Genomic DNA, 9,626 nt, shown 5'->3' on the forward strand with positions numbered 1-9,626 from the left:
CCCGCCACCTTAGGTGTATGTGGCTGGCGCCTTAGCCGCTTGAGCCACAGGCGCCGAGCCATTACATAGCATTTCTAAGGACGATTCTTCAAGTGGATTGAATCTGTAAAAGGTGTAGTGCCTTCCATTCTGTTTTTAAAAAGTTTTAAAAAATTTTTTAATTTATTACGAGTACATAATAGTTACATGTCTTTATAGGACACGTGTGAAGTTTTGATACAGGTATACACGGTGAATTAATCAAGTCAGGGTCTTCAGGATGTCATCATCTAAGCTATTTAGCATTTCTTTGTGTGAGGACTGTTCTATTTCCACTCTTTTAGTTACTTTAAATAACATTCTACCTTAGTGTTGATTACGGTCAGGTTGTTGTGCTGTCACGTATTGACGTATTGTTCACTTTCTCTGTCTAACTATATTGTTACACCAATACAGCATCCCCATTTACGGCTGCCCTTCCCAGCTTCTGATAAACCATCCTTCTACTTTTAGTCAGCGTCCAATCAATTATTGTGATTTTTATTGTAATATTTTGCTCTCACTTGGGGGAGAACTCAGAGATTTGTCTTTCTGTGCTTAGTTTATTGCAGTTAAAATGATGTCCTCCACCCAGCCTGCCCAGGGTGTTGGAGATGACAGGATTCTGCACTCACCTCCCTTTTCTGTGGAGACTCTGCTACAGTATTTTCTTCTTACTGGGAGTGTGGAGAGCACTATATGTGACACAAGTATAGCACTGTTCAATTTCCTTATTCTCAGCCATGTTTAGGTTTAAAATTGTTTTGCATTTTGCACTTCATATGTTTATGAAGACAATCAGGGATTAAAATAATGGGGAGATAACCTGTCAAGGAAGAGGTCCCTTATGCTGCTCATGGGGGAGAGCAGGTCTGATGCACAGAGGTTAATGCTGAATCAGTCAGTACTGTTTCTCCAGCTTTAGAAAAAATGGACAAATGTACTTCTATTTACAAAATCAGGGGAAACAATATACATCTCAACACATTTCCTTTCCCTTAGCTGGACAGCCTGATGAGTTAGGAGGCTATGTCATTAACTCATTTCTGTCTTGCACTCCTCAGAGAGGGAGGGCACTTCTCTTTTCATCCACTGTCACTTAATGCTTTCTCTCCCCAGATAAACTCTCCACAATTTCTTTTGTTTCTGATGGTAGAAATTTGTCAGAGCATAATCTGTAATTGTTTTCCTTCAGTGCTCTACCTATAAAAGTGTAAATTATATAAACCTGGAAAAAGCAAAGAACCTTCAAAAGTGTGGATTCATACTAAGTTAGCCTTTGGGTCTTTGCCTGATGGGCTCCTGTCTAATCTTTTAGACTTTTAGGAAGTTTGAGTTATGATGATGGTACAATATTGGAAAAGTACATTTCTAAAAACATAATAAACTTTTATATACAGTTTTTAGGAGCAAGTTAAAATACTAAACTCTTTCAACCAATGGAAACTTACTTTAGGAGCAAGTATGTCTTCAGACTGTTCTCAGAGATCCAAGGGAAAGAGTGCTTTAATTTTTGAAATTATAAATAGTGTCCTTGTCCTTTCAATGGGGACTTCCTAAGTTATTTTTATATATTGCTTTCTATGTCTTAATGATTTATAGTATATTAAGTGTGCAGATCACTCTGTCGAATGTGGTTCTGAGGGGAAGTGGGGCAGATCTTGGGATTGTTTTCATATTGACTTGGCAAGTGTTTCCCTTTTCAGAGGACGGGCATAAATAATGGACTTTTTTAAAGTATTTTACTAAGGAATAATTGGCAGATCGGTGACCTCTGCTCTCTTGCACACTGCTGCTGAGTTCTTTCTAAATACATCCTTCTAAAATACTTCCTTACTGATCAGTAGTGGTGGCTTCACACTGTGGTCAGATAAGCCCTCCAAGATCATAACCTTGCTCAGCTGGCCTTTCTTACTGCCCTCCTCTGCTGCTCATGCTTTTTGCACCAATCCAGTCTTCTCGACTGGGGTTGCACAGGAGAATTCAGCCTTGAGGACTTGAAATATGTGTTACATGTAGTCAGTCAGTTTGTGTCCTGTGCCTCTAGAATGGTACCAGCTGTGTATCTTCCATGGGAGAATTGAGGGTGTAGCCACTCAATTTTTTTTTTTTTTTGAAATTTTTTTGGCCAAGGCTGGGTTTGAACCCTCCACCTCCCGCATATGGGGCCAGTGCTCTACCTTTTTGAGCCACAGGTGCCACCCCACCACTCAATTTTTTTACAAGGCTTGCTTCTCTTCCAAATCATCAATGAGAAGGGCTAGTCTAATTAATCTAAGCTATTCTTGGTCTGGAACCCCTTGCTATATTTTTTATTTCCTTTGCCATTCTATAACCAGTCCTGTCCCATCTTAAGCCATAGCTTTTTGCGTGGTATTTTCTTTGGTCACTGGATGAAAGAATTCATTTCCCCTGGCCCCTTACACACACACACTCTCTCTCTGACAGGACGTCTGTGTGGAAGGCATGAGTGCACACCTGCTTTGTCTCAGCATCTTTTCTGTGCTTGTTGCATTTTCCACGTCCTTATAAACCTGTTACCAAGCATTTCTTTATTTTCCTTATTAGAAAAGGAGGCAGGCTTGATACCTAGACAGTGTGTGTGCGCATGGCTAGGCCTACCAGTAGCCAAGCTGACAATTTGATAATATACTGAAGAGCCCCGTTAACACAAAGATATTTGCTTTAAGATACCTTAATTATCAGTCTTGCTTTGTTTACCAGTTTTTGCTCTTTATATCTGCAGAGCCTTAAGCCCAAATACTTAACTGTCACTGCCTTTTCTGCCTTGCCCTGCCCTGTGCTGCCTGGCCCAGCACAGAACATTTGAGTTAAAGCAGTTAGTTGCCAAGGAAGAGTGAGTTGTAAGAAGAACCAGTTGAATAAATGGAATATTCAGCTGTTCTGGAGCTTGTGGTATTTTTATTATAAATGAAGCTATATTTGCATACCTAAAATATACAGTTAAATCCCACTGCAGTGAAAATTTCTATGTAACGGGTAAACTCTGGTTATTAAAGTGGCAGTATTAAAAAAATTTAGCTATCAGAAAATGTTAACCAGTTTAATAAAACATTTTTTACTAAAACTTTTAAAAATTGGACTATTAAATCAATAATTGGAGGAATTTTGGAAAACATAAAAAAACACAAGGAAAGGTGATTGTACAGAAAAAAATCACTAATAACATTTTGGTGAAAGTATTTTTAGTCTACTATGTATATATATTTCCCAAGTTAAGTATTCTGTTACTAAATTAAAACACACACACGTACATATATAAGAATATAAAATCTGAGGATTTCTTGTTAGTAAGAAATAGAAGAAGCTTTTAGTTATATAATATATATATATGATCTGAGGATTTCTTGTTAGTAAGTACGAGAAGCAGCTTTTCTGTGTCAGAAGAAAGATTCCTGTGCTTACTTTTGGGATACACCAGTGGTTTTTATCCAGCCTTTTTTATCTCAAGGCACTCTGAAACCTAACTTGTGCAGTATACTTGAATTATGTTGATTAAAAAAAAGGGAGTTAAAAAAAAAAGTAAAAAAATGATGTACTTTGCTTTGAGCTTCTTTCAAAAATAATTTAATTAATGATCTTTAAAAAGTTTCGAGCCACATCTAAGATCCTCTCATGGCACCCCAGTTGAAAACCACTGGGGTAGACAGATACACACACACATGCACACCCCACTAGAAATGAACTTTGACCCAGGTTGTACTCAAAGTCTGAGACTGTAGCTTCACAAAACAGCATTTGTGTGGTTTTCAAATTGTGACTATGAAATTATTTAAAAACACCCCTTGGGAGAGCAGGATACAGGTTTCCAACTGAGAAATTGTTTTTTGGGTTTTTTCCCCCATAGAATTCTTAGCCGTTTGTGTACATTTTTATTTTGCTAGTGTTTGTTTTTCCTAATTGCAACAAAAGTTAATCTGCCCTGAGATGCTTCGGGGTCTTTGTCATGGTCTGAACAAAATGAAAGATATTTTACCTTTATTTTTATTTTTTGTTATTGTAAACCTTTTCAACCTGTCCCAATATCATATTGAAAATTCTCAGCTTGGTGCCTGTAGCTCAGCAGCCAGGGTGCCAGCCACATATAGCAGAGCTGGCGGGTTTGAATCTAGCCTGGGCCGACCAAAACAACAGTGACAACAACTGCAACCAAAAAATAGCTGGATGTTATGGCGGGCACCTGTAGTCCCAGCTACTTGGGAGGCTAAGGCAAGAGAATTGCTTAAGCCTAACAGTTTGAGTTTGCTGTGAGCTGTGACGCCATGGCACTCAACCCAGGGCGATAGCTTGAGACTTCCCCCCCCCCCCCCCAAAAAGTTCTCAAGAATTGAGACAATGTCTGTTATTTTTGTGTCATCACCCACAGTTAGCTGGAACGTGGCTTTTTCCACAGAGAAAGTTCCATGAAGACTGTGTGTTAGGAATTAGAGGCAGTTTGGTGAGGAACAAATTTAGCCATTTAGTAAAAACATCTTCTAAAATAATTTTTGGCAAAGACTTTTGAATTATTCTGTTATTTGAGTTATTCTGTTTAAACAGGAAAAATACATTGGTCTGCATGTTAACCAAGCCAGTCTAATATGATCAAATCATTAAATTATTCATGTTCTTTTGCAGTATTAATTTTAAAGACCCACAGTTTGCTGAAGATTACATTTTTAAAGCTGTAATGCTTCCTGGAGCAAGGTAACGACAATTAACTATCTAGGTTTATTTTGTACAGATGATGGTTATCACTATAACTAAGTATTGTATTTTCAAATGGTCAGAAAGCCAGCCACAGTACTGAAACCCAGTGACTGGGAAAAATCCAGCAATGGACGGCAGTGGAAGCCCCAGCTTGGCTTTAACCGGGATCGGCGACCTGTCCACCTGGATCAGGCAGCCTTCAGGACTTTGGGGTAAGTCGTGGATTTCTGTCTTTTGTATATTTTGCTTCATGTGAATCATCCCACAAAGCAGTTTGGGACTTATGCCACAATTTCTTTTTTTTTAACTTTATTAAAATACTGCGTTTATTCCACATTTATAATTTTTGTCTGGCCACCAATTTCATGTCTGCCTACCACTACATAACATTTCACACATTCTGAAATTAAACCAAGCAAAGAGTGGAGTTCCATCTTTAAATATTAGATACCCATTTTGGACAGAACATTCTTATGTGCCACAAAATTTTAACACCATAAAATGCAACTGTTTTGTAGATATTTTGGTAACTTTGATACTTTCTCTTTTCCTTCATTTTTAAAAATTCACTTCTCTGCTTATGTATTGCTTTACGTATTGTGTGAGAATTCTTTTATTTTTTCCTAAGGCTTTTTACTATATTTCAAAGGAATAAAAATTTTTCTTTACTCTCAAAGTGTTAATGTGAATTAATATATGACAAAAAAATCTTTTTAAGGTGTTAACCAATACATTAGTACTCAGACCCTCCACTATCTTTTTATTTATTTTTAAATCTCAGAACACTTAAATTTTTGGTTACTCAGTACTTAAGCCGCGGTATCTCGTTGCTTGAATTGGCATTTTACTGCTGCTGACATTGTCTTTTAAATATGTTTATTGGTCTTCTGTAAATTTTTGATTTCTGTCTTTTGCCTTTATTAGCTATCAAATTGTCTTTTTCCTGGCTCTTCAAGAGACTATATAGTAGAGAGAGGTGACTTTGAAACAATAACAAGTAAAGTTTGTATAAAAAGAGTAACAAGCTGGGGGAAATATTAATTAATACATTATGGTTCATGGAATTAATGGTAGTAACTCAAAGATAGATATTTCCAATTAATAGGGAAACCTTAAGATTGAAAAACTGATTCAGGTAATAGGTCATCTTTAGCATGTGACTCATGCAGAGGGACAGTATGGCACTGTGGCTGTGAGCATGGCCTTTAGGTTCTAAACACCTGTCCTCAGATACCTTTGCCATTTACTATGTTTGGTTACTGAATCACTCCTCCCTAGGTTCCTATGTCTAAATTGGTATCAGTAATTAAATTCTTAAAATTATTACGTTGTTGTAAGAATTAAGTTAGCTAATGTCTGTAAAATGCTTTAGTTCCTAAAGACTGTAAAAGTTAGCTGTTAACTGTTTTGGAAAGTTTTCATTCTTAATAATTTAAAAAATGCAAATTTTTTTTTTTTTTTTTATTGAATGGTAACTATGTACATTAATGCACTTCTGGGGTACAGTGTGGGGTTTTCACATGCAATCTGAAATACTTCCATCAAACTGCTCAACACAGCCTTCATGTCATTTTCTCAGTTATTGCTTTGAAACGTTCACATTCTAAAAAAAATGCAAATTTTAAATGTGTTAAAGGTATCTTTTGTGCATTATTTTAAACTATTTTGGAAAGCAGCATAGTATTTTTCTTCAAATAAAGTTCTAAGTTCTGAAGGTACTCTTAACCTTTGATATAGATTCCTACTTTTTGGAGTTTGTCCTAAGGAAATAATTTCTAGTGCATTGTAATCTATAATACTAGAGCTAAATGAGAGGAATGGCCTAGAAAAATAAGAGATACCAACATAGTGAAATAGTCTATAGATGTACGTGTTAGAATTATGACTACTACAGAAAGGTATAGAGAGGTGTTTAATATACTAAAGTGAAAATAGCAAACACGGAGTAATAAAGTGTACAGTGATAGCAATGGCAGAGATCCTTCAGGAAAAAAATAGAAATACAATGAAAAAAAGACAAATAAAGTCCAGTTATTTTTGTATAACATAATCGGTAAATATTTGTGATTGTCAGTAAAGAGTGTTGTTGACAGATGGACATTTGCTATCACCATTACATTTGTGTGGTTTCGAACTTTACAACACTTTCTGATTTGTGCTATCTTAATCAGATCTAGTAGTAAAGATACAGATATATGCACCTGTTTAAACCGTGATGTGATAGATATATCGCTATGTAATTTTTTCTTGTGTGCGGTTTGGGGGGTCCTTTTATAGCCATGTAATGCCAAGAGGCTCAGGAACCAGTGTTTACAGCAATGCTGCACCCCCACCTGTGACTTACCAGGGAAGCTTATACAGGCCACTGATGCGAGGACAAGCCCAGATTCCAAAACTTATGTCAAGTAAGTTTTTACTCATTGGTTACATTATAAATTAAATATTACTACAGAGGTTGATTTCTTACTTTCATTGCTAAGAGAAAGTTAGGTTGTATGAGTGCAGACAGTAGACTCTAAACATGAGATTGAAGAGTTGTTGTAAGAGAATACCTTACACAGATTCTTTCAGGTATTTATCTTGGCTGTATATAGTTAATAAGATGGGTGGGATTTCTTCCTTATATCTTCGCTTAAAAATGTGTTTCTGAGTTAACACATGCAGAAAGAGATATTTAGAATTGACTAATATTCCATTAATTACAAGTATTTGGGCAGTTAAATCAGATGCAATAGATAATGGAATTGTCACCTGTTAGTCATTTGAAAGACAAAGATACCTCTCTCTCCATCCAAACTGTATCTCAATACTATGGACCTATAGCCAGGCATTGCTTCGGGTGGGACCATACCTTTAAGTGGTTCTGTGAAGACCTTGGCCTTTCTTTCACCCCTTGTAACTTGTATTGTGGACAGTTCAGAAATGTTAACCGCAAAAATAATTTTTTTTTTTTTTTTGAGACGGAGCCTCAAGCTATCCCCCTGGGTAGAGTGCCATGGCATCATGCTCACAGCAACCTCCAACTCCTGGGCTCAAGCGAGTCTCCTGCCTCAGCCTCCCAAGTAGCTGGGACCACAGGCGCCCACCACAGCGCCTGGCCATTTTTTGATTGCAGCCATCATTGTTGTTTGGTGGGCCCGGGCTGGATTCAAACCCGCCACCTTAGGTGTATGTGGCTGGCGCCTTAGCCGCTTGAGCCACAGGCGCCGAGCCAACCGCAAAAATAATTAACACTACATTTAGCTTATAGCAGGAAAAGGAAAAGTTAGTTGATATTAGACTTCATAGATTTTGTTTTAGCTTTAAATTGCGTGCCCTATAATGTTTTTGAGTTGCATCACTGTGCCTGTTTATCAAGGACGTATAAAGTCATGTGCCAAGTTCTCAGAAGTGCTGTCTTCATGAAGGCTTTACTTCTCCGTTTCTGATTATCTACTACAAAAGCAGCCTAGAGGCAGGAGGGGCAGTGTGGCAGGATGCTAACATTAGGTAGATCTCAGTGTCGATATCATTTAACTTCTTTTTCTGAGTGTTTGGAGTATTTTATAAAAATTAAATTTCAAAAGAGTACTATTCTATTGCAGACAACTTTCAGAATACTTTTGAAACTGAAACCATAGTTATTAAAGAAAAAATCTAAAGTGGATAATCGTTAGGAAGTGTTCTTAACGATTGCTGTACGCCCAGCAATGTTTTAATGCCATTAAAGTTGCAAACCACTTTTTAGCCTGAAGCCCAGATTTCACAGATATGCTACCCAAGAAGAAATGAGTTCTAATAGGTCTCGTTCTCTCAGGGCTCTCTGTTTTTAGTGCGTTCACTCTTTTTCTGTTGCTCTCTATCGGTGTGTCTTTGCTGTGTGGCTTAATGAAATCGAATGGATCTATTTCATGATTCCAACATGAAAACTATGGACATCAGCAGTTTTATTCTATTCAGTGAATACAAGGTTTAATGAACCTATGGGGATCTGCTCAGTGCAGTGGTTAAATAGCTACTTCCCTTAGAATTTAGCCAGTAACATTTTAGAGTATTTCAATATATTCAATATCAAGTCATACCACGTACACCAGGAGAGTTTAATCACTTGGAAAGATCTTTCTGTGCCCTGAGAGTTTACCAATAAATGGTGAATGCATATCCAGCTTATTTTCAAAGCCAGTTGTTTATTGATATTTGTACCATAAATTTCTACCCATAATAGTAGCACAGCTTCCAAATTGGAAAAGGAATTGAGATGCAAAAATGCTAGAGCCAGGTGTAATTTCTGGGTTGGTTTAGCCACTATTTCTCAAGATAATAGTTATAAGGAATTTCTGAGGTTACTGATTTGAGTAAACTTTCAGAGATCTAGAAAGAAGTTTGAATAGCAAAGATGAAAGCACATGCTATCCATTAAACAGTTTCCTTCCAGCCTGTGTTTCCTAAGGCCTAGTCCCTGAGCTCTTCTGCACTGTTATCTATCTGGAGATTGTCTTGTTAGCTACTCAGTTACCTTTTAAACCTTTATTTTTTTTTTCTTCTTAAATTGATCAGTTATGTCACTACTGTGACATTACGGGTTTTGATGTGATTGTTCTTTTCAAATACACATCAAGGCCGGGCATGGTGGTTCACTCTTGTAATCCTAGCCATTTGGGAGGCTGAGGCAGGAGGATTGTTTGAGGCTGGGAGTTGGAGACCATCCTGAGCAAGAGCTGAGACCCTGTCTCTACAAAAAATTAGAAAAATTAGCCAAGTGTAATGATGCTTACAGGTAGTTCAAGCTACCTACCTACAAGTCTGAGGCAGGAGGATTGCTTAAGCCCAGGAGGTAGAGGCTGCAGTTAGCTATTTTGATGCAACTGCAACTCTAACTTGGGCAACAGAGTGAGGCCCTGTCTTTAAGAAAAAAAAAA

At 37.3% G+C, this 9,626-nt stretch overlaps 1 protein-coding gene across 1 annotated transcript in view; it reads left to right on the forward strand.

Moving 5' to 3' along the window:
- The window catches only part of XRN2 (5'-3' exoribonuclease 2), an 86,058-nt gene that overhangs the window by 55,457 nt on the left and 20,975 nt on the right, over positions 1-9,626 (forward strand). The window contains exons 25-27 of the mRNA XM_003798469.2: positions 4,657-4,725; positions 4,809-4,940; positions 7,006-7,133. Of these exons, the coding sequence (XP_003798517.1) occupies positions 4,657-4,725; positions 4,809-4,940; positions 7,006-7,133 (329 nt within the window). The remainder of the gene's footprint in view (positions 1-4,656; positions 4,726-4,808; positions 4,941-7,005; positions 7,134-9,626) is intronic.

This window comes from Otolemur garnettii, unplaced genomic scaffold (genome assembly GCF_000181295.1).
Source record: "Otolemur garnettii isolate 467f Iridium unplaced genomic scaffold, OtoGar3 scaffold00136, whole genome shotgun sequence".
Classification (NCBI taxonomy): domain Eukaryota; kingdom Metazoa; phylum Chordata; class Mammalia; order Primates; family Galagidae; genus Otolemur; species Otolemur garnettii.